This window comes from Fringilla coelebs (genome assembly GCF_963513975.1).
Source record: "Fringilla coelebs genome assembly, chromosome: 3".
NCBI classification, from domain to species: domain Eukaryota; kingdom Metazoa; phylum Chordata; class Aves; order Passeriformes; family Fringillidae; genus Fringilla; species Fringilla coelebs.
The window spans coordinates 82,015,672-82,041,937 of NC_140030.1; the positions used below are offsets into that span (position 1 = coordinate 82,015,672).

General features: G+C 43.3%; 1 protein-coding gene across 1 annotated transcript in view; it reads right to left on the reverse strand.

Moving 5' to 3' along the window:
* The window catches only part of KIF26B (kinesin family member 26B), a gene marked incomplete at its 5' end in the record, with an annotated part of 268,074 nt that extends 244,945 nt beyond the window's left edge, over positions 1-23,129 (reverse strand). Inside the window, 2 exons of the mRNA XM_084203673.1 lie at positions 22,410-22,811; positions 23,067-23,129. Coding sequence (XP_084059799.1) covers positions 22,410-22,811; positions 23,067-23,129 — 465 coding nt within the window. The remainder of the gene's footprint in view (positions 1-22,409; positions 22,812-23,066) is intronic.
* Positions 23,130-26,266: the final 3,137 nt, after the last annotated feature.

The window sequence follows — 26,266 nt, forward strand, 5'->3', positions numbered from 1 at the left end:
CTCCAGTCAAATTTGTTGGTATAGAAAAAAACTGCTCTGTTGCTTTTAGACTTGCATAATTTAAACGTGTTTAGAAGTGTCATCAGCACCAGTTTTTACGAAAAAACAGGAAAAAAAGTTACTCGGTGCTTCCTTCAATGCCTTTTCATCTGAAGACTTTATGCTGCAGTCAGGTACAGCGGACACGGGGAAAAAGCCAGACTGGCCTCTTTTGTGTCCAGAGACTATCTAGTTACCTCAGATCTATTTCATCTATGTATAAAATTAAATTTTCCCTGAAATTTTACAGGACTCTGGAGTGAAAAAAAAATGCACTATTAACACAAACAGCATAGCTTGCATTTATCTGTATTTTAAATACTGTTTTATAATGGTCATTCCACTTCACAATGAAGAATACCTCTTACTCAGTGGCATCCAACTCCCAGATAAAAAACACTCAGGAAATAAGAGTTATAGGGGTAGCTCACTTAAATAGTTCAATGAGCAGATAGACAGATGTGGTTATAATTCCTGCAATTTATCTGAAAAGAAAACAAAAATATCTCAAATCATTTCATTTCCAGGGAACCATCCCCGTGTTCAATCTACACAGCATTCACATTCCTGAGCAAACTGAACAAGCACATGTTCCACTGACTGATGGGCAGCTCACCCAGGGGAAGGCTCCTGGCTCAGCTCTGCCAGGGGCACTCCAGTGCCACAGCCTAACCTGCAGCCCAGCCCTTCAGAAATATGCTGGCATATGGATGGGGACCCAGAGAGTACAGCTGCCCATTTCAAACACTGTTAAGGCCACAGAAGGACTTTGCCATGAGATAAGCACAGAAGGGAACTTGGACTGTAAGATAAGGCCCCACAGCAGGAACTTGGGATTAAAGGTAGTACTATTGTCTAGGTGTTATCTCAGACCTAGGGGGAGGTTAACAAAGCTGGGGAAGAAGAATGTATTACTGATAATGGACAGAAAAAAATGCAGAATTTATGAGCCATAAGAAAAGCCAACTCAGCAACTATGCTGAATCAGCTCTGACTGGGTAAAATGTAATTCTGTCAGGGGGCGATCACAACCACCAACTCACACCCACTGACCCTAGAAACCCAGCAACCCAAAAGAAGAGAAAAGCTGAACATGCGGACCAATTAGCATTACAGAACTGTGTAGCCAATGAGCATTAAATTCCTCTGCTAAAATGTAATAATAGCAAAAAACTTTGAACAACCTCAGGATCCCCACCACCAAGAAGTCTAGGATGAAAGAAAAGACCCAGGATGCCACCAGATCCACAGCTGCTGACCATCTTCTACTTGACTGACCTCTCTCTCTCCCTACCTACCCTACATTTCTGTTTCTCTCTACTCCACATTCATTGTTAATTAAAATCTTTACTATTGGCTTCAACATTTGGTCTCGTTTGTACCTTAATTCAGGCAGAGGTATCTCTCATTAATTGTATCATAACAATGTTATATGTGCAACATTCCACTGAAATTCATGGAATTACTGTTGACTATCTTGTACTATGACATCTTATTATACAGCTGAGGAGGGGTGTGCAGGAGTGATAAAACTGCAAAAACTCAGAATCAAATCAACTATATAGCATGGTAGCGTCAACTGTATAGCAACCCTAACATGTTGTAATTTACCACCCACAATCTTCTCCCTGTCCCCTGCTGTAGATCTTCATGTCCAGAAAAAAATATCTTTATATTTTTTCCAGACTAAAATTCCACTACATTCCAAAGCAGGTTTTCCTCAAGGTGAAAGAAAGAATTAACTATTTCTCACCGTCGTACAGAAGCATCCAATAGACAAGTGTTGGAGAAGAAATTTCTGCAGAAGTACAATTAGTCTGGTGTTCAAAACATATTTCTCTGCAAAGCTACTGAAGATTCCATTAGGATTTCTTGTCTGCACTTAAGCTGCTCTGCAGGAGCATCTGCTTTTTAACTTTAGCTAAAAATTATTTAACTAGAGCATACTGCACAACTCATGTTAACATGTATTTATTGGCTTAACACTTACAGAGAACTCATAAAGGGTTTGTAAGACTTTTCCTCAGATTCCTGCAGCAACTGCTACACTTCATCAGATGTGTGAAATACATGTATGGATGCAGAAAGCAATTTTGTTTCTTGGTCAGAAATATTGGCTGTTTAAACTCCTCTTCCTGTCTGAAGCTCTTCAGAGGGACTTTAATCTCATCAAGCAGAAACTACATCACTTCAAATGAAATCATTAATGAACCAAAGTCACATCCTACATCCAAAAGTACCATTTCCCCTATTAGCTCTCTCATTTAAAGAGCCTGAGAACAGCAGCAGCCTTTATCATACTCCTCTCTGAGCTACCTCATCCCTCTTTGTGAGCTTAACAACTATGGTAGGGTGTAGACTGGCTTATAACCATCATTCAGAAACTGACCCTTTACCAAAAAGAGTGAAGTGAAAGAGCATAAACCAACAGCAATCGCTAATCGATCCTCTATCCAGCTTTGCCTTGAACTCCAGAGCAAAGCAAAACACTCAGCACAGAGTGAGATATCATAGCTGGGGCAATATGGAGTGGGGCACAGGGCAGTTTATAAAGAACAGTAGTCCAATTAGGGAAGTTTGAGTGTCAGGATGTTGAATTCCCTATCATTTCCTGGCACCATTGCCTTTAATTAGACCATGGATTGATTGCTGCCTTTGTTCTCCATTGACCCACCACTGACTCTGACAGGAGTTGTATTTTCCCCTGCTACAATTAGAAGACAAAATTGTGAGTGTCAGCAAGCATTACACAGGCAACCATGCTGCTTAGAACTACAGAGCCCTTAAAGAGAGGAAGTGTTTGTGACATTAACACGTTCTTTCTGTACAGGATACACGAGGGTAGAGTGGATCCCGATCCAACCATAAATTACTGTTGAGGCTAATTTAAATTTGTCAGTGCATTTATATGCAGTGTATTAAAAAAAAAGCCAACACCACAGAGCAGGAGTAGCTAGTAAAACTTGAAATAACATTACACAAAATATCTTTCTATATTTCTTTTATGTTTCACATTCTGGTAGCACTTAGAGGCAACAGCTAAAAACAATAACTAAAAAGTATGAAGATCCCTTATGCCATGCACTGTACAAGTGACATTTTTTTCCCAATGAGAATTTACATTCTTAGTAGAGTCACAAAGGAGTCAGGGCAAACAAAGGCAAAAATAATTTGTAGGTAACACAGTTTGTTCAAGGCCATCAGATTTTTCTATGCTACTGTAAAAAAAAAATTCAGCTTCCATGTAAAAGTTTAGGAACTATTCACTGTGACATATTGCTTTTTGTCATTAAAACACAGGTCCTGGGAATCACACTATCACACTCTGTGACTATGGCAAGTCATTTCACTCCTCCACGCCTTTGATCTCCAGTCACATATCCCCCAGGGCAGACAAAAGCCTGCAGGATAATTCATTAATACTTGTGAATTATTTGGGTGCACTTTGAAAACTGAACTAATGTATTTATTACTAGAAGTTGTCCCGATATTTAAAAAGTCTTAATGCATTTTGAATAATTGAACTGTCTGAACATGGAAAGGTTTCTATTAAATAGGATTCCCTTTGCTACAAGGAGGCAGCTCAAAAGGCATTAGAAACTGACAGCAATGAATTAAAACTTGGGGTGGATTTTTCTCCTTCTTCTCTGGCCATTTCTTTCTCCATCACACATGCTCACCAAGGTCTCACAGCACAAGACAGCAGCCACTTGTGGAATCCAAACACCACCGGTCAATTTGGCCAGCAAACCCAGGCAACCAGCCTCTAGAGGATTTGCCTGGGTAAAAAAATGGGTACCTAGCATCCATATTCCTTTACATGCGTGTTTCTGCAGTGGTGGGAAAACCAATACCCACTCAGAGAGGGAAAGCTCAGGGCTCATTTCTACCTTGCCCCTCCCTAGTTACTCTTTTGGCCCAAGAGACATGTGCAATAAGTAAGCTTTGGTATTTGTGCCTTGAAACAGACCAGGGTAGACCAAATTCAGACTCATTTGAAATTAAAAGGATACTTGCTCAGTGTCTGGCAGCCAGGTTAGTCGCATTATCTCTTTAAAATTTGACAATTAGAGGTATGGTTTTATTTTTACCAAGAGGATTACTCAAACTTTGGGTCTTTTTGTAAGTTTTCAAAATAGCTGTAATTTTTAAAAAAATTTTTAAAAGAGGGGAAGCTGAGACAGTTACTGGGTGTATAGGACAGAAATGTTAACAAAACGGAAGTGCAAAGGAATTCAATCAATGTTTACTCTATTCCTAGGATTCCTCCAACTTGATTAAATACCTCTAACAGGGAGAAGCACCTTTGTATTGTACTAAAGCCCAAAGTATGATTGGTAGCAACAGCCAAGGGACTTGCACTTAGTTCTTTTTTCCACCACAGCTGAATTAAGAGAAAGACAACAGCACAGGCTTGAAGCCCTGAACAGCACAGGGACATGCTTTAGAGGATCTTAATGGCTCACTGCCTGTGCTGACCAGAAACAGAGAACCTGGACAAGCCCCATGCACCTTTGCCACACTCCCTCCCAAAGGCAGGCAGAAGGCTGCTTAGCCACAAGAAAAGCAGATCAAGGTAAAGACATGTACAACACGCAGATCTGCATGTTGTACAGCTGCAGAAAAGAAGCTTGCTGTGTTGGACTGCTTGGTAAGGACACCAGTACAGCCTGGCACAAACACCTTGGTCTCAGCAGGGTTAAATTCCATCTTTTCAGCATGTGCAGGAGGAACTCAGATGTGTCTCTAAGACCCATTTATGGACTTCAAGCACCTTTTTCCTTTTTAGACTTTCTTTGATTAGATTATATATAATGCACTGTTTGTCACTGCAAGTGGTCACCCACAAGCACACATCAGTAGAGCAGGAAACACTACATTTAAATTGCTACTGTCAATACTGCTCTTGCCCATCTACTTGCATTGCCATACAAATTCACTGCCTTCACACCAATTCTAGGGATAGGCATTCTCATTTAAATTGATTGTCTATCACCTTAAAAAAAATAGAAACCCAACAAAATACCATGAGGAATGCTAGCAGAAGTGTAATAACCAAGACTGTAGTTTGTGAAAAGGCTAAGGTTTTCCCCTCTAATTACGAGCATGTTTTTTCATCATGCACTCATATACAGAGGGGGAAAAGAAAAAAAAATTGCTTGCCAGTGGCTTTAAGTAGAATCATAGTGCTTGTGTATAGTGATATAAGATGAGCAGTCAGCTGGGTGTAAATTTGGCTCTAGAAAACACAAATACCTCCAGACTGAAAGAGATCATAGGTGAAACAAGGTCTGATTTACTAAGCAGCATTTAATACATTCAGCTCCCTTTTTGCCAGTAACATGAGTTTGGGGAAGCATTTGATTTTGCCATGTTAGCTCCCTAACAAGTTCACCAAGACATTAGAAAAGTAAATGGTGGCATGAGACAGGGCAAGAATGTGCACTTGAGAGGGCAGGATTGCAAAAGCAAGGGCAACAGGGGTACAAGAGGCTGTACAATATCTGGCCTTGTAGATGCTCACCATTTCACTGCATGAGCCCCAGAACAAGTTGATTTAACACTGAAGTCTACCCTGCTTTGAAGTGGAGGCTGGACTAAGTAACTGTGAGCTCAGTTTGAATTTTCCATCTGGGCAAGAGAATGATTATGAGGGCTATGGAGATACAAAAACAAGTCGTAGGTTTATTAGCCCTGCGTTTGTTTGTAGGCAGATCTACTTCTCATACAGCCAATTCAGCAGGCTGAGGTTAACCCTACAAAGATTTAATTGTGCCATGCCACCCCAGTTCAGACAGCTTGTTCACATTATTGCCTCTGATGTTAGTTGAGAGGTGCTCTTTGATAGCACCTGGTGCACAGAGTGAGGCCTGCTTTCAGATACCTACACACACACACTGCTCAATTCCAACATTCAAAGCTCTTGCTTACACATCTGGTGTTAGTTACTCATGTGTGAGCAAGCTTGCTAAAGACAACACCTTATTCCCAAGGCCCTAACTTCACTTAAAACTGGATTTTCATTGTTCTATACCACCAAGTGAAAGACAACACTAAGACTCTGCTAAACACCGCTGTAGAATCAAGTCTAACATGCAGAAGAAAATACTGTTATGACAGTATTGCCCACTGTAGTCCTCAATTCCTTTAGCCCTGTTAAGTATCCCTGTTTACAGAGCAACCAAACCCACTGTGGTTTGCTATAAGTTGTAAGAAATTCACAGCAACTCTGAAAAACTAGTCAAGTCAGCAGATTTTGGAATAACTTAGCCAACCTGAAAACAGACAAGATCCTTCACGGTAAGCTGCTTTCCTTGAAAAATCAATAATGAGATTAAAATGAAAGTAAAGTGAAGTGTGATCTGTTCTTTTTTACCAGCTCCTGCAGACCCTGGCTGCCAGGCAACACAGCAAGCCATTTCCTTAGGGTTAGAGTTAATTGCTATAATCACAGAGCCAGCAGCAATCCTGTCCAGGTGAGCCATTAGTTAGGGAAAATAAAATTATCAAAAGAGAACAGAAAATGGGGTAGAGAGGTTAAAAAAGCATAGAAGTTTTTTAAAGGGAAGAGGTATACAGTATGTTTCCTGGTTACAGGAAGGGAAACAGCAGTATGTAAAGAAAGGACAGAGCTGTTAGCCAATTAGGAACTCTATGTTTTGGGCGCTGTAACAAGTCTCGGATTGCCTGAATGGATCCTTCAAGAGACAATGATAAAGGGAAGCACCAAGGCCAATATTGCTTCACCCAACAGAAGGGTGGCCTTTAACAAGCACTGGAACAACTACAGATGCATTTCACCCTTGTTTTACACCCTGCCATTTCAGAGTCACTACAGCTGACAGAATAAAAACACTGATGGGGTCTGGTGCAGGATGTACAGTTAACAATGAGCATAATTATTTTCCAGTTAATTGTACGTGCACTGCAATGTGTTTCCCGTGGATTTTTCACCTTAATTCCCATGCTGGTCTCCAGCTCTCTCACAGCATGCCACTGGAGGTCTGACATAAAAACAGTATTATAACAGAGCACGCAAGCTGCCACAGATGGTTCAAATTAAAGCCAGCCTAACAAGCCATTCCACAGACAAAGAGGCAGCACATCCAGCACTGCCCACGGTGTCTCCAAACACCTCCCTCGGGGGACACTGCAGCACTGACGCCCAGCTCACCCACCAGCCAGAGCTGCAGGGCAGGAGTTTAAAGGCCAAGAAAGCACATACATGCTAACCAACACTGGGGTTGGCTTTGGGGAAATTATTCCTCTGCATTCAAGGCAGCCACCAACAGAAGCAACTTAAAAGACCCTCTGCTGCCTGAAGGGATATGCAACATTTTTATGAAACCCAGCAACACGTAGTGGACTCTGGTAGGCACCACAAGAAATACATGACAGTTTTGAGGAACTCTGGAGAACTTGTGAAAAATAGCTACAAAAGTGAAGGCTGTTAGAGCAGCAACATACTTTCCAACACCCTTTAATCATGGATGATAAACTTCAATATTACCCTTAAAAGTTACTATTAACATAACAGCCAGAGGAAAGAAGGCATTAAACAATTAACCCATGATAGAAAATATTTTTATTTCTTGTTCTTAGCATGGGTTTTTTTCTGAGAGATGAAACTTTGTCAGAAAGAGACAGTGAGATTACTCCATAGAATTGCAATAAAGTTTTAACCTGCTTTCCCAGTCACATGGCAAAACTGCAGACAACAGGATTTCAGTGTGCTTTTTGCCTACTGTTCTCAGGGTCTCAACCCAAGGCTCATGGGGGTTACTAACAGCATCTAATAAATACCTCATAAAGATGCTTATGTTTGGATCAGAAAGGATGGAAACAAAAATGTATAGATGTCCTTTTTTTGCTCAATGAGTATCCTGACAGCACCAGATAAAGAAATACAATCCTCAATGAAGACAAAGAATTAAAATCCAAAAATTAATATTTTAACAGTTTAAAATTTGTGAATAATGTCAGTATAAAAGAATGTCTAGAGAAAGAAAACAGAGATGGAACACACTTGAGATATCATGTACGCCAATACAAATTGTTACTTGTAAATTCTAGACATGTTCTCATTACAAACTTTACAAAAAGTAGAAAAACACACGAACGTTTACTTTTCCACTGAAAAGAAAAATACTGAAGAATCTATTCCAATTAATGTTCTAACTAATTAAATGACAACGGCCTCCTTTTCTGTTCTTCCTGATGCAGTTTAACAGCATTTATATGCTGTCAAGTCTTGCATCATCCATTTGATCTCTGGAAAGGCAGAGAGGCAGGCAGAATACAAACCAAACGTTAACAAATACTACATGAATACAAAATGCTTAACAGCATGCCATTCACACCAGCAAACAGCCAAGGACAATTAAATTATTCATAGACATGAACTGTCCAAGGTAAGAAGAAAGAATTAATAAACACACCTTTGAAAAAGAATCACATAAAACACATAAAACCCCATTAGCAATTTTGTTGTTGTTGTTAAACTAGCAGCCAATTTCTGGTACCAGACAAAGAATCAGAAGTCAAGGTCTTTCCAAATAAATTTTTGTTACACCTGGGTAATTAGTTACAATATATTCAACTGCCATATTCCAATTCCTTTAAGGCTGACAGCTTTGAAATGCAAACTGTAAGTCCCTTCTCCCTCTCTGTACAGAGTCAGAAAAGCCAACACCTCCTCAGCAGAGAACTGCTGGAGAATGGGATGACCAACATTAGCAAAAAAGGGAAAAGTCTAATAGTCAACATCACAAGCAGGTGAGAACTCTAGACACCATTTTATGCAACTAATAAGTTCACCACATTGCTCTGTAACTCTTCTCAGCTGTAAAAACAGAAGAGGCAAACATTACACTCAGATGAGATCTATGAACATACTTTGGTAATGGGCACATTGGTGTGAATATTCACAGTGGTATGAAATCCTGTGACTTCGGTGAGCATCTGATTGTTACAAACCACCTAACTACCTCTAAGAACATCTGTCCTCTTCCACCAAATGATTAAAAAAGGTCTTTACCTATGGAAAATTATCTGGGCAAAGTCCCATTCCACATCACCAGCAAACACTCAACATTTTTACTGAAATCCAGCAAGACATACAGAAATAGCCCAAAGGCAAAGGCTAAAACAGCAAGAAGCTAAGGGCTCCAATAATGAAGCAACAATATAAGAGAGATACAGCAGCAGGGTGGAGCAGATAGCAGGAGACAGCCATCAACACCACAGCAGGGTGGTGGGACAGAACATCCATCCTCACCTCAGCTGCACCTAAACTCCCTGTCAGATTTCTGCACACCACCGTGAAGGCAAACTTCAGCTAAAGTGCTTGTTAGTGTAATCCAGTGTAATCCAGTAGCTAAATTTTGTGTAAGTGCTTAGTCCTTCTGGCCTGACACAGCTGCTGCTGCATCAGAGGTTATCATTTTGTACCCTTGCAGGTAAATTCACAGCAGCTTAGAGTCTTGAAGCTTGATGTATTGGCTGGAATTAAGAAGAGGGGGAAACTTATCAAGATCTTTATATACTGGGAATATATGTTAACTACAAAAAAATTGCCTATTTTTTTTCTAGGTTGGCCAGAAATTCTACCCTGATCTCAAGAGACCTTCCCATCAAAGCTTAAATTACCAGAGTTTCAATGATAAGTTATCCTAGAAAATCACCTCAAAGACAGGAAAAAAAAAAAAAAAAAAAACAAGTGTGTTGAAGGAAGGCAAAAAGCAACTCTGATTCTTGTCATGAATCAGTGATGTCCAGTGATAACTGGAAATAATGAGAAGATGAAGCTTTCCTTCAGTGCAAAATAGATTTGAAAACTATCTCACTGCCTTTTGAAGACAGTAATTATGACTCACCAAAAAAGGAAAACAATCCAAGCTTTTCCCTTTTCCAGCCACCGCAACCTCTACTAAAACAGCCACAAACAAAATAAATCAACAAAACCAAACCATGCTTATTATTTACCTTTAATTATACATGCATCTAGTCAAAAACCAGAATAAATAAAATACATTTCATTTTAGGTTTTTAGATGTAGAAGACCCATCTTTACCCTGAAAGCCATTTTATCCATTTCAGAAAGCTGTATGTCTAATCACAGTGAGAGAACACCAGGAGTTCTGCAGCCATTGCTGCAGAAAGTGCAGGAAAAGAAATCTATACGTACATAAAGAGAGCAAACTCATATAAAAGCTGCACTGAAGCAATGAATCCTATCCTCTCATTTCATATGGAGGTGGGTAAATAATGGCACAACAGAGATTTCATTCATGCAGAGGTCTAGGGTATGCTGGGAAGCCTCAATGTGACAATTTGCTGCAGATGCCTGCTTAGAGGAGCCATTTATCAGTGTCACCCATGCGCATTACTACACACAGCTTCCTCAGCAGCCTGATTCCACACCAGCTTTCCACACAGCACACTCTAGTCCTTGATATTTCAGGCACAGAAATAACCCTTATCTAGGCCTTAGCAGTGTGTGCTTATTGAAACAATTTGTATTACCCAGAGCACATGGGTTTGGAGTAGGAAAGCTACAAAATTTATTTCCTTTGCTGATAAAAAGAACAGCAAATTAAGAGAAGTCACAACAGTTTCCCTCCTGCTCCCTCTCCTCTTTATAGCCCTGTTTAGCTCATTGCTTATAAACAGCTAACACAAGTATTCCCATCAGTAGTGCTGACTCCTGGAGGATACAGGCATCTTGGATGTTTCATCTCTTGTTATACTTAAGTGGAATATTAAACAGGGAAGACAGTAGCAGACCGGGCTAGGAAGAACCAAGTAACTAGGACTGACAAAGAAGGATGGCAATTTAAAGCACTTCAATCTCTAAAGTGCTTGATTTAGAGCCATCAGTGCCAGTGCATTCAGCCTTCATGTACACCCCTCCTCACCTTCAGCGGTCCTCTCACACCTCAAGTCTATTCTATTCTGCTTTTAAAGTATTAACAAATACTGCTACTTAATATCATGCCTTAGAGTGTCCAGTACAATAACACTACAGAATTAGTAGGCTTAACACTATAAGAATTCAAATTAATCTGGAAATCAAACATTCTTCCCTTCGGAGGCAGGCACAGGGAAAAGAAAAACGAGACGGAGTTCATTCCTATTGTTGATGCACTAAAACATACATTGTTTATTTGTTATGCTGGGTAAAATTGCTAGTGCAATGAACTGAATTCCTATTTCATACTAAGTCTCAAACTGACATTATGGAACATAGATGTCTTTGTGACTGGTAAAAAGAAGAAACAAATCAATTAGATGTAACAAAGAAAAGCCAGTCACATCTTTAAATCACAGGATACACCAGCACCTTCGCCTTTGGATAAAAAATAACTTTCAGAATGAAAAATACCTAAGCGCATTAAACCAAAAACAACTTTGAGTTAATGTTTTCTACTCTTCTAGCTGCTTGCTAGTTTGTATTTTAAGAAAGAGAGACAATAAATTTTAGGGATAGCTTTTTTAAGGAAAACTCCATATGCATAATTTCTGCAAGACTTTAAAGTGAGGTCAGGCTTTTACAGAACACTGTTTTTTTTACCCATTTCTCCTTGCTTCCCGAGCATGTCACCTGTCCCATGCAAGCACTGTTGCTTTGCTGCCTGGATTAACTTCATTCCCCACTTCATTTCCATCTCCACACCTTGTATTCTTCCTCTCATATTTCTCCCTGAGCCCTTTCTATACTCACAGCTGCTCATGTCTTTTTAGGACACCAAAATGTATTGGGCAACCTGTCTTAAGTGCCTATCCCACTCCTTGCAACTTTGAAAATTGTTAACAATTATTGTGAAGCCAAACACTGAACAGTTCAACAGTGGGAGGAAAAAAAAAAAAAAACCAGGAGAGATGTGATCAAATACCTGTAACAACTAAGCTCTTGTCAAGAGCTCACAAGAAGCAGATCCCAAATGTTCATTTAAAATGAGAAAGCAGTTCAATGAGTTGCCTGCCCCATCTCTTATTTCTCACCAAACAGCCTCTTTGCCAGAGCACTGAAATCCATGACTTTACAAAGATCAACTCTGTAAAATCTTGCAGAGCCTTGTTTTCAAGGTGACGGAGAAGGCTCCCAAAAGCCAATTTCTTCTCTTACGCACCACAATTTCTTTCACCCACCTCTAAATCTAACCCAAAAGCCAGAGAATTTTTGTAAAATCCATGATTCAGGGAGGAAAAAAAAAAAAAAAAAAAAAAAAGAAGTCTTATTAGGCATACTAAAAGTAGAGCTCTGGATTTAGGCTTACCACCCATGCTGCCGAGCTGCTTACAAAGCCATCATTAATGGCCTTCCAGCTACCCATCATTTCCCCATGTTCAGTCTGCCCAGACAGATAGCTCTTCCTTTCTAACAAATGCCATTTTAATTGCATCTCCCACTTGGTTAGCCTCCTCGACCTCCAGTAAAAGCCATCTATGGTCTAACAATCTCTTAAATCATACAGCACATACAATATGCTTTCCTGCTAGGTTCACACATATGCAGGCTTATTGTCAAGAATTTCCATTAGAAATCCAACAGTAAATGAGATGAACTGACAGATTTAGGGCTAATGAGGAGAGAAAAGCAAGGAGGGAGTGGAAAGGGAGAGGTAAATAGCAAAGAATATGTTTGTGTATTGTAAATGCCCCTGTCACCAAAGACTTGATTGTGCCTTTCTGGTGCCAGGGTTTCCCCAGTCCCAACACCTCCCTCTGAGCAACAAATGCCAGCCACACAGCCTCAGCCACTGTTAACTCTTCCTGTGGGAATGCTGCCAGCAATCTCAGCATATTAACCCTGGGAATACTAACATGATTTAGAGGACTAGTTAAATTTTAATGATACTATTAGGAAAGAGGAAAACACACGAGCCACACTCCCACTTTGGTGCATTTGGCTGCTGGATAGGATAATAATGTTTTTCTTTGCCCATCACTGTTAGATGAGCAGTGAAACTAATAGAGGAATGAAGAGTAATGACTTCTATCCTCACTGTTCAGCGCCTGCTTAAAGCTAAGGCTGCCTTATTGCCCACTAGGCTTTCTGCTGGAGTCCATCAGGTGGATGGAATAAACAGGTAATTCTTTCAGCATTTAGCACTTAACAGGTCAGAGGTTCATTTAACCAAGAGGCGCAGAAAAATAAAACTTTCCAACTGAACTAGTAGCATGTAATCATCCAGACAATCAGTTAGCAGGCAGAAGTCTGCTCTCCTGAATAACTTCAGCATAATAAAGTCTGAGTTTGGCTTTGGTAAGATGGGAGTTTGCCCAGGTGACTTACAGGAACCAGGACAGAAAGATGCTGAGGCCAGTTCTGCCCTGCTTTTAATAATGAGCTCCAAGCAACCACCCTCTTCAGCACTGCAGGACTCTCTCCCACACCTTCAAGTACAGCTGTGATAAAAGGAATGGGAAATACCCACTAGGACAACACAGAGGCCCCACAGAAACTGAGGGTTTACATTCCTGAATCCTCATTCATCTTCAGTCAGTTTTGAGGGTGGTAGAAAAAGAGGGAATGAAACATGCACAACTTGGGGAAAATGAACTCCATCCTGAGGCAGGTCTCCTCAGACAGTTCTGAACAAAGTTGAAACCCCCAAACCACTGTGAAATTTCACATTTTCTTCAGGAAAAGAAAATATTTACTGTGGTAGATATCAAAGTCTCCTTTCATTTGCTTTTCCCCAAACATTCATGTGAGTAGAATTTTGTTTCAGTGCAAATCTGTGGAATAGAGAAGCTGTTGTGAATACTCAGGTGCAAGTAAATGATCACATCAAACTATATATGATGTGGGGATCATAGGGAAATAGAGTAGAGGCTTGCTATTAATAGATCATAAGAAATCCACAGGTCAAAACAAATTTGTACGGAACATATACATATAAAGCAAGTTCCACTTGAAGGCAATTTGGAAGCCAAAATACAGACTGTATTCCAAATTAAGAATTTTCCTACAGAAGAGGAAGCTAGCTTTCCTAGAGCTAGATGGATGTTTTACATCAGTCATATTGCACTGGATACAGATATCCTCCATTCAGTATACACAGTTCCTTTGACACATACTACCAGCAAGAAATTTAAAGTGTTTTCCAGATGCACACTCAATTGGGCTTGGATCAGTTTTTACTAGAATAAAGTAATTTTTCAAAGACATTTGACACTTTCTTCCTCAATCACAAAATCTGTTGAATAAGATCATTGACCAGACACTAACAAAGCAGATACCATGTGGCCTGTAAGTTAAGCTCTCTTATTTGAAGAGCAACCAAGTGAGAAGATTCAGCCCTTCTTTGTTTAATAGAAAGGTGTAACAACTTAAAACATGCAATACAAAAATTTCATATTAACAAGTGCTTTGTCTAGAAGTGTCCAGTTCCTTCCGAGGAAAGGCCTTTGCTTTCATGGTGAATTGCAAACCAAATCTAGCTTAATATCCCATTGGTTTCCTCAGGTCTCTTGAGGAGAATTTCCCGGGCAATTTATTATTTTCAAACCCACAAACACTACTACCAAATAGAGTTTCAGACAAAAGCTGAGAAGAGGAAATCAGTCTGAAGTTTCTTCAGAATTAAGTCTTTTCTCCTTCCCCCCATAAAACAGAAAATGTCTTATATAAAAAAAATCAAGATCAACCACACACTAAGTGATTTAATACAGATTGAACAGAAGATCCTTATGACAATGTGCTGGTTTCAGCTGGGGAAGAGTTAATTTTCTTCTCAGTGGCTGGTACAGGGCTGTGTTTTGGATAGCATTTTGTGCTGAAGACAAGTGGAAAGATGGTGTTTGTCTTCCCCAGTCACCCTTAGGTGTGATGGGGCCCCGCTCTCCTGGAGATGGCTGCCCACAGGAAGTAGTGAATTAATTCCTTGTTCTGTTTTGCTTTTGTGCATGGCTTTTGATTTCCTTAATAAACTCTTTATCTCAATCCATGAGTTCTCCAGCTTCTACCCTTCCCATTCTCTCCCCAGTCCCACTGGTGTGGGAGACAGCAAGCAACTACCTGGGGTTAAACCATGACAGACAAAAATAAATACAGTTGAAGACAAAAATAATTTTTAAGAAGTATACCAACACTGAAATAGTAAGTAGTTTTTAACAGCCTTACCATGCAGTTTTATTTTAAATTAAAAAAATTGAATTCTGACACCACAGCAATAAATTCAAGCTGCAATTGAACACACCAATTCCTTAAGACTGATTCTTTTGTATAGCTGGTACCATATTTTCTTTGACTGCCTCTTTTGTAAAGTAATCCCTGTATTCTGTACTCCAGTTACAATGGAGGCTACGGTTGGATGCATTGTGCTGCTCTCATCAGTAGCTTTCTCAGAGATCACTGGCTCCTTGCATCTGCTGCTGTAATAGCACATCTAGTCACTCCCTGATCAAAAGGATCTGAGTTTAGAAAGAAGCATTATTGAATGTGTTTGAACTATCTATCATTTTTATAAGAACTAAGGCAGGGAGCAATCACTGTGTATTCACACAGGAAACCTGCAGTGATGCTAACTTATGACCTTCATATGGAGAGGATAAAGGAAAGGCACATGGGAAGCCCACAAGGGGCCAGGATGTCTTAGACCTGCTCTGCCAGAGCAGCATGCCTGCTGCTTTGAAGGTACACAAGTATTCCCTGGTTAGAGCCATATCATACATGGAGCTGTGGCCTAAATTAAATCCTCGTCATTTTCCTGAATTCCAAATGCCCTCACTAAGGTCAATTTCATGCAAGTCACTAGTCTGACAAGGTTCAGATCCAGACTGAAGAAACAGTCATGTTATACATGGGAAAGAATTTTCAGATTCTGGTGTGTCTTGCAGAGTTTCAGCCCTTGTGACAAGTTCAAAACAGTTCAGTCAATTCTCCCGTGCTCTATGAAGTGTCTTGTGTTAATCTAATTTTACTCAAAGAAACTTCAAATACTGTCTCATCAAAATATTAACCTACACTGTAAAATTTTCTGAGCAGGAGAGTGGAGGGAAAAGAAGCATTAGCAGATTCATATCCTGATTGTAGATGATACAAGATATTATAACTGCACAAAAAAAGTCTGGTCTGTACTAAGTTTGATTATATATCTTAGGTTTCAAAGCCAGAGACAAACACAATTCTTAGCAGCTTCACTAGGCTCATAGTTATGAAAAAGGAAAAAGAACAAAACCAAACCTGGTTTAATGTAGGAAGATTGCATAGAAAGTAATTGAAAATAAAAATGGGCAATACAAGTCATTGCGTTCTCCTAAACTTCCTGCTCTTAGGATACTACTTTGTGTGTTTAATTTGAATTAAGCAAGCTGTAATTTGTAACAATCCCCTGATAAACAGTCTTCCTTTCTGCAACTGGGATACTTCTTGAATTGCAGCTTCAGCAACAGATACTGTGGGCTAAGGATAATTTATTCAGTGGCAGGAGGGGAAGGTGTATGCCTGTTTTCCTCCATTTTAACGACATCAATGCCTTTCAAGCCACAGATGACACTTGTAAGATGTAAGCTAGCAATTTACCTTAGAACATCTCTCGTGCTTTTGACACGTGGACCTCGTGTTATAGAATGCTGCAGCTCTGACTACATCATTGTGTAGAGCATGACAGTCAAGTTTATTGTGGTGCTGCAGGTTCAGAGCTTGGAAGCATCCCAATTACACGATGTCAAAGGATATGTGCTGCTGATGTGGCAAAACCACCGTGTCTTTCAGCCCTGCAATGTTTTAATAATCTGCTGATGCCAGCGTGACTCCCATTACATGCCCATGGCCCACACTGGTAATGTGTGACATTTTTTCAAACACTGTCTGGAGAACTCAGATGGACAATTTTGTTCCTTTTCCCCTTCCAAAACTATATGCCAAAGTCCTATGCTTATTATGCAAGATTTCTGCGGATGGCACAACATTCACTTCTAAGGAAATGTAAGACTATCTGAAGGTACAAGGTGATTTTGGACATCAGCGCAGCATTCATGGCATGCATAAAACACCTTGAAGACGTTTTATCACCTAGCATGAAGAGGCCAATTAAAGACTCAGCATTGACTCTATTTCTGAACATGATGTTTTCAGACTCACAGCCAAGTCTTTGCACAAAAAAAGAAAAAAAAATTCTCCTCCCTAGAGATTTACTTCATCAGTACTTCCCTCTTCACCCTCAAGAGCTCTATCTGTGGTCTAAAAGTGTTTTCTTTTCTGATGGGAAACACTATAGTTTCAATTCATGAAATATAACCATAGGCCAGTTTCTAATTTCCAATGCACTTAGGAATGACAAGCCTTTTTCATCCCATAGAGAAAGCTGCAGAGCTAATGGCCTTGACAGCTTCCTGAAGAGCAGTCTTTACCACACAGCATCTTCACCCTTACCTCAAAGACATTTGCAAGCTCAAAAGAAATAGTTATATTATTTCACATGTTGACACTGCGGATTGCAGCCTCAAGACTTCCAGCTGCTCCTAGAAAAGGGCTTATATTAATTCATCAGCAGCAAAGGCATATCCATTTGCCTCCTCTAGACCTCTGCAAGCAGCTGGAATTCCAGTGCAAGTGAAGTAGCTCAGCTTCCCCACTTCCCAGGAAGCACACAATTGTAAGAAGATTCACTGATGGGTTATGCCAAATGTTTGGTATTGTGACCTGTGATGCAACACAAAAGAATGGTTGTTGTTGCCTAAACTTTAATGAAGCTAATCCTCCCAAATGCTGACAAATTACTGCCTCAGGCCATTTAAAATCACATTTCTAATGCAATAATCCTATCTGCATTACAATGAGTTGGGATGAAATGATTAGGTGCCTGAGATTTTTTTGCACAGTGAATTAAGTCACTATACAGACTGGCCGTGCTTGTTCACAAATTAAAGGTCTGGGTAGAAATGAAATTCCATTATTCTGCCACTTGCTAAGCTTTGAGGAAGGGTTTATTACCGTCCTGTCTCTACTGGGAATATTTCTAAAGTAGCTACCAGCTAACAGAAACCTATTTTTCATTATATCACCTTCAGGGCTTTCTTCATTATTAATAATTATGAGTCAAGTCTTTGACCACTGAATAAGACTAATTCAATAATACATAAGCAAAAAAAAAAAAAATCTGATAGTGCCAATAAATGGGAAAAAAAACCCAAAACAAAGCTATACCCTGAATGCCAGTTCTTTCTTTCCCTCTTGTGCTCAGAGGGTTGGAAAAGACTGTGCTCAGAATTTACCCAATTCTTATTCTCAGAAGCACAGACTTTTTAGGTAAGGGGAGCTCCACAATATAAACCACCTAACAACATCAGTGCTATCCATCCTTACCATTTATAGTAGACCCTTATTTCCTGACCCAACCACAATATTCCCAGGCAGCAATTCATGTCTACACACTCAAATTTGCTCAGTTTAAAGGCTGTATTCAGGATTTTTGGAACCACGTACTAAGAAGTTTATAACTGTCAGCTTGTGAGCATTCTTATAAACATTCCATGGATTATCAGCACACATAATTTGTTACACATCAATATAGCAACTCTTCAGTTGTTAGATGCCTGTGAGGTGTTCATTGAAGACAGGTGATATCACAGGCTTGAATTCAAAGCAAACTGATTTTGCAGAAATTTTCATAAATTTGGGAATATGATGCCATAAATTTCTATGCTAGAACTTTGTCTGATGCTCTTCTAAAAATATAGCCTAAGAAAAAGCTTAGCATTAAAAAAAACTGTATTAGTAATTTGAGATATCTTTATCATCATGCAACATAAACCCCACAAACAACAGGCACCAAAAGCTCCAAGATGCCCTCAGTCCCAAACTGCAGTGTGCAACTATATCAAACACCTGTGCTAGTCAATTCCCACAGGCCTGCTTCGCTTGGGGGTTACAATAAGATTTAATTCACATAAAATATAACCCCTCCTAGGCACGTAATTGCTGAACATCATTAAGTCACATCTGTACCACAAGAGGAGGAAAAAGAAACAATAAGCTTTTAGCACTATTCTTTTTGCTATTGGCAGGGAACCTGGCATTTTAAATGGCTAAAATAAATTAATATAACTATAATTACATATTCTTCACCTTCGTGCCTCACAAAAAAAAAAACAAACCAAACCACAAAGTTTCCATCCTGTTGATGTATTAGGAGAGAATGTTTCTATTTAGAATGGAAAGCTAAACACTGCAACACCAACAATGGCCTAGTCAGAAGCAGTTTGCTCTAGCTTAAGTGTGGCCTTTTCTCAATCAAATGAAAAGCTTCAGTACATAGCTTCATGCATAAAGCCTGGTCTGTTTATGAAGCAATTAAGCACACTATTACACTTGACAGATATATACAAACCTTTACATGACTGCACACTGTCAGAAATATCAATGTAGGTTCACATTTGGATAGGTTACTGCAGATTCCAATATCTGCTACTAGATACACATTAAAACACAGATACTCTCATATTCTGCTTGTTCTGCAACACACACTATACCAGATGATGAGCATTTCTAAATACAGCATAAATGGGAAACAGGTGCTACAGACTGCACTTATAATACCATAGTGCTCATAATACCATAATACTAGGCTGTCTTCAACAGCAACAAGAGAAAATATGTCATACCTGACTGACTAAAAGATGACAGACATTTTAAATGCTTCATTTAATAGTTCTAATAAAGGAATATCATCAATTAGCTGTGTCCTATGGACACCAGAGTCTTGAGTTGTAGAATGCTTTGCAAGTTCTGAGGGAATACCCAGAATCAGGAATATGATCTGCTCCTTCTTCCATTTAATTCAAGTGGCAGGATCCATTCCACACTCAAAAAACCCCTATTTCCATAGCAGCAATCAAGGACAGACCTCAAGGACCCTGAAAAAATGCCAGTTACATTAACACAGTGTGGTTAGACTTCAGTCTTAATCCAAACCAAAGCCAGTTTTCCCCAGACACAAGCAGGTTTCCATATTTTTGAGAAACCCTGTATATCTCATCCTTAGAAGGGACTCCCAGAGTGTTACTATGGCACACACAGAGGCAGCTCACAGGCCCTGACTGAACCAGCAGAGCTCATGCCAGCACCTTGCTCTCCTCAAAGCAGACACTAATAAGGCCATCCTATAACACCAGGAAAAACAAACTTTTAGACCACCAGAGTATACTCTAATCAAAGAAGTCAGTGGCACCAGCCATGATGGTTTTGTCCCACATCATCCAGTCCAGAGCCTCACTGTACTGGGCAGCACCTGCTGAAGGCAAAAATCACAAGCCCAGAAAGTTCCTAGCAGTCACAAGCCAGAAAGGATGAGAGAAAGAGATGCTTCTGCAATCAGTCACAGCCAGCAGCACCCACCACAGAAAGGAGCCGTGTGCCAACTCACAACAAGAGCACCTCAACAAGACTGAGCCTGCAAGTACTACGAAGCATAGCAAATAGGGCAGAGGGTCACCCAAGCCCATGGAGACCACCTTACTTGTGCCTCCTCCCTCACTCCTAAATGCAGATTGGACAGCATTCCACTTTTGTCAGTGGCACCCCCAGAGAAGTGGAAGGTTTGGAAAGGAGGCATAAGAAGCAAAAAAGAACATAGGTAAGGAGGCTGAAAGGCTTCTGATTAAATCAAGACTGGCCTGTATGACACCACCAGCTAAACTAAATGAACAGCAGAACAAATAGCAGCAGGAACACCACAGTAACCTCTCAGGAAGGCTAGGATGGTGAATGTCAATCACTATTGCAGTAAAGGAAACCTCTGCAAACATTTATGTGACAAAAATCAGTCCATTTCTATTTAACACCATGCCTTGATGTTAGTTGCATCCTCCCCTCCACCCCTAATCTCAGTTATTCTGATGTCTCCCATATCTGTATCAGTAATTTCCCACCTATACTCACAGCTGGTAGTTACTGTCAAATCTCACAGCCTGAAATTTGACAAGATTTTGGTACAGGGCCACTTTAAAGTGAATCAACCATGTATTAATGGTTAAATTTACTATTAATTTTGGTTGATCCACCTTTCCCTGTTCATGAATAATTCAGTTAAGTCAGCTCTTGAGACAAGGTAACAACCAGCCCTTGAGTCTTTTGTTCATGAGAGCACCAACTCCCTCTCAAAGAGCACATAAATAAATCATGGAGAGTACAACACAACAGTAATACCAGGGACCCTCTCCCAGCAGTCGGCTCTTTTCCATGATACCTCTTTATTGTAACCACTAATGAAAACTCTTTGAAGTGGAAGAGTAAATATTATCATTTGATAGTACCTGGACCCAACAAGGCAAACAAAATTGCATTGTACTACATTCCAGGAGCTGCAGAACCATTCACAATACAACACTCACAGGGTTGCTATGGAGGAACCCAATGCTTACTATTCTAGTAGCATGAGGTCAGCCAAGGGCTGCTGGTCACTCATTTAGAGCGGTTAGCCTTAATCTTATATCCACAACAAAAAGGTAAAAAAAGCCAAACAAAACAAAACCAAGGAATTTCAGGCTATGCCTTTGGAGGTACCAAACACCCCAAGAGAGGCAGGAAGCAGGTTTCCAACTGTATTCAGGATGAGTCAGTTCTTAAAATGTGAGACCAAATGTCAGCAATGCTTACATCCTCTTTCAGCACAGGATTATTCAACCCAACGTTCAGAGTCCAGCAGCTTCAAGTATTTTCAAGTCTTATGGGGAGTAAAAAAAAAAAATCTGACACTTCTCTATAAGAGAAGCATCACCAAGCTATCCTTCTGCCTAAAGACACCTGGGAGAACTGGGTTCAATGCCATGGTCTGCCACCACCTCACTGAGTGACCTTTGGGCTCACAGAGCATTTCAACGCCTCGTGTGAACCCGGACCTACAGAAGGGTTTCTCCCTCAATGGAAGTAGAAACCACTGGCATCAGACCATACGTACACACCTCACTACTGAGTCGGCTGCCAAGTCTAAGGACGATTTGAAAATCCATCCTGTAGGAATCAAAGATAGCAAAAGGGCAAGGGACCAGTAACTCTGATGTAATATTCCCACCCTTACTCACCCCCACCACCAAAAAAAAAAAATTTAAAAAAGCTCAGGAAATAGCACAGAATCACTGCCAATACAGTGAAAGACGGAGAAAAGCACGCCGAAAGAACTATCACAGATGCTCCTGAAGCCAGGCAGCCCTCCGGAGACGGAGGCACGCTGCTACACGTGAAGCAGAAGGAGGGGATGGAAAAAGGGAACAAGACCAAGAAGGGGGAGAACACAAATAAATCTCAAAGCGCCCGGCGGTGACGCCGGCAGAGGGGAACCCAGGGGACCGACAGCCCCGGCGGCTGCCGGGGACCGCACAGGGCACAAGGACCTCCCCGCCTCCCCCGGCCCCACGCTCACCTTGCTGCTGACAGGCCCGGGGATGAGGAGCTTCAGCGCCTGCCTCTTCAGCTCCGCCAGGCGGGCATTGCAGTGCTCGCACCAGACGCCGCGGTCCGAGCCCGGCGAGGAGCCGCCGCCGCTGCCGGAGCCCGGCGAGCCGGTGCCGAAGCCCGGCGAGCCGCCCAGGGAGCCGGGGGAGCTGGTGCCGATGCCGGGCGAGGCGGGTCCCGGCGAGCCGGTGAAGGAGCCCGGCGAAGAGGTGCCGGAGCCGGGGGACGGAGTGCCAGAGGAGCCCAGGGCAGAGCCAGCTCCCTCCGGCGCCGGGCGACCGCCTGCCCGGGACTCCTCGTACGCCTTCCGGTACCAGCTCTCGGGGGAGAAGGGGGCGGCGGGCTTGGTGGGGGAGCAGGGGTCGGTCACCTGGAGCGGGAGAAGGAGCAGCGGGTCAGGCAGGGAGGCCCGGTGGCGCCGGCAAGTTTCGCTCGGACGCTCCGCGCCCGCTGTGGCTCCCGCGCCGCGCCCGCCTCCGCGGGGCTCCCCGAGCCGCCGCCGCCCCGCACCGCGGAAGTTGCGCGGAGCCGGGGGACGATCGCCGGCAGCCGCCGGGAGGGAGCCGCAGGAGCCCCGGCACTGTGGTGACCACCGCTCCGAACCGACCCGGCGCCGACAACTTACCCCATATTTTCTGCTCCGCGCTGTGACCGCAATCCTCTCCTTATTTCCAGCCACTGAATTCATGGTGGCTTCGCTGGGCGGCGGGAGAATTTCCTACAGGTTTCCCAGTCCGCATCCGAAGGGAATAGCCGGTCCCGGGAAGTCCCCTGCGGAGCGGGCAGGCTTGCTCCCTCCGCCGCCTCCGACGGGATCGCTCAGCCCCAAAACACCCGTCAGTTCTCGGGAAAACGCTTGGGGCTGGGGTTCTCTCCCGGTCGGTTTTTCTTCATTGTCTCCCCTTTCATTCCCTTACAATCCTTGTTTTCACAAAAATAGCAACATCCAAATCAGGAACCGTCCCCCCCAATAGGCAGCACAGCTCTCATCCTAGTGCAAGTGAGGTAAAGCATCCAAGGCAGCCTTGGGAAGGCGAAAGAAGGAGCGAGAGCCGCGCTCCCCTCAAGCAGAGGCGCTTTCTGCCTCCGCTACAGCGGCAACTTGTTCCCTTCACCAAGGTTTGTAACTGAGTTAGAAGAAATCCTCCAAAAATATCGGGATCCAGGCTCTGGGAGGAGCCTCCGCGCCCCTTGCAGCCAATATCCTCCTGCCCATTTGTGCCTGACAGTTTTGGAAGGGAGGGAAGGAAAGACCCGAGCTGCGGAGCCCCGTGCGCTCCCCGGTCAGCGGCGGAGCTGCAGGGCTGGCGGCACCGGAGGCTGGCAGCAGAGTGCCAGAGCCTCACCGCTGCTCTGCGCGATGCCTCGGCTGCCGGGAGGGTCCATTTTATTTTGCAGTATTTCTTGATTGACGTCTGTGATTTCCCCTCGTTCTTGAAAAGGGCGGGTGGGTGCGAGGAGGGGGGAGAACCTTGTTGCTTCCACCGCAGTTATTGGTTAGTTGCCTCTATTCAGGCTTTAATGAACGTGATTTCACAAGTGTTCCCAATCCTCCCTAAATAACTAGGAAAGAAAAGCAAGCCGTATTTATGACAGTCACTGGCATCGCTTTTCCATGTTGTAATTTTACGTGTATTAATTTAACTTGCAGTCAAGGGCATAATAAATTGATCTCTTAACAATGAAATTCTACAGACTTGTGTCCCTGTTAATCTTTCCTTTCTAATTACGATTTCCATTTGCTGTTCATGTGTATCTGTTACATATCCCTTTTTATTTCAAATCCTGTAGATAGAAAAATCATCTCTAATAAATCTTCCCTCTCAAAACAAGTTGGTAATTTTCTCAGAAATGGAGGCAATAAAGAGCTAAATGCCAGATCCCCTGATAGGATCATAACATGGATAGGTCGATGCAACTGGGAGGGCAGGACACACAGGGGACTTGCATCCACCTTTCCAACCTCCTATTGTTACTTCCATATAAATGCATCCTTCCAGCATCCCTAGTGTACCTGGGCCACAACAGCCATGAGAAACAAAACCAGCCTGCTGAATCGCTGAGCAAGGAATCTCCCAGTGCTTGCATGTCTTTACAGATACTCTACCCGTAGTAAAGATGTGTAAGATGCTCTGTTGTGTTTTTACTTCGCTATGTTGTCACTCTGAGAGAGGAACAGCCATTCGTGATGTGTTTAGGAAAGCATTAATCTAACGCTGCCACAAGTGATGCCATCCAAGGTAGCCAAGCTGCATCATTAGTGCCCTGTGCATTTACATAGGTGACCCCAAAAAGCGGAACGAACGGGCAAACAAAGGAGGTGCACCCCAGCTGCTGTTGCATGTGAATGGGTTTCACATAAATCCGCATGCGGAGATCCCGTGGTTTGTTCCGTAGGCAGACGTGAGAGGGATGACAAGGTAAGGCAGGGAAACGCCGTGCGAGCCCACAGCGGCACAGAGCTGTACAGCCTCCCCTGGCCCCGCGGCGCTCCTGGGGCTAGTGCTCATACTGCGGTGTACAACTGCTCGTTCTCTGGCCTCAGTCCCGGTGCCGAGCTGGCAGATTTCCTTCGTTTTCCGGCAGACCTTGAATTCCCCAGCTCTGCCTGCCTAACCACGTCCTCTGCCGGGGACCGTGGCCCCGGGCGCAGCGCCGCGCTGCCGCCAGCGCCGCGGGCAGGGGCGCGCCGGGCCCGGGCGGGACCGGGACGCCGAGCTCTGCCAGCCCCGCGGCCGCCGCTCCCCGCACGGACCCAGGGCCGGGGCGGCAGCGGCTGGCGGGGCAGAGGGGCACGGCGGCTCCGCGGCCCCCGGCAGCCGGGCGGGGAGAGCGCGGGGGGCGGGCACCGTCCGGCGGGAGGCGAGGCGGGCTGAGTGACCGCGCTGCTCCCCGGCGCCGGCGGCAGGACCCGGGCTCGGGCCGGCGCCGCCCGCCGAGTTCGGAGCCCCCGGCCCGGGGCGGGCGCGGGGCTGAGGCGGCCGGGCAGGGGCTGAGGCGGCCCCGCGGCGTCGGCGGGCGGCGCGCGCCCTCTGCCGGCAGCGCGCGGGCGGGAGCGGCGGCCGCACCGGGAGCGGGAGCGGGACAGGCGCGGCGCTGCCTCTGCTCCGGGGAACCCCCCTGCCTGCGGCTCCGCCGGGACACACCCCCGCCTGCGGCAAAGGGCTGCGCCTCTCCTCAGGCGGAGCTCTCCGCAGGACTCTTAGAGCCCGGCTGGGTGAGGGCTCCGGCATCATCCCAAACGAGATGGGCTCACACTCACGGCTCCGGTAGGGTGCCTGCCAGCAGCGCGGGTGAAGGGGTGCTGGAGCAGATGGAGTAGCCCAGCAGGACGGAAACGGATGCCTTCCACGTAGCAGGATCTTGAGGAGGATGGCTTTCTCGGTCCGTAGCTCATGGCTGAGTTTGGTTCCAGGTGGAGAAGTAAGGTCATGTCTGGTGAGAAGGCAGAACACCTCCAGCCAGGAAATGAGGACCTCAGGACATGCTAAAATAGAGCTTTGAGCCCTACGAGTCTCAGTGGCAAATTTGCGTTTCGTCATGTCTCACGTTTGTGGGAAATGTTAAGGTGCATTTGGAGAGCACCTCTCACAGCTTGCAGGTTTATAACTTTGTTGGTCAATAGCTCTGTTGCTGTTGCATCAGCTCTCCTTCCTGACAGGTGTCAGTATTTACTGGCACTTTGGTTTTCAAGAAAGACTTTACTGAATTGTAAACAATTTTGGAAGCTGAGAGATATTCCAAATTTTCTAGTTTGAGATATTTTGCTGCTAAAACCTTTCCCATTCTTGTTATTTCATGCTGAACCAAGTATGGAACACAATA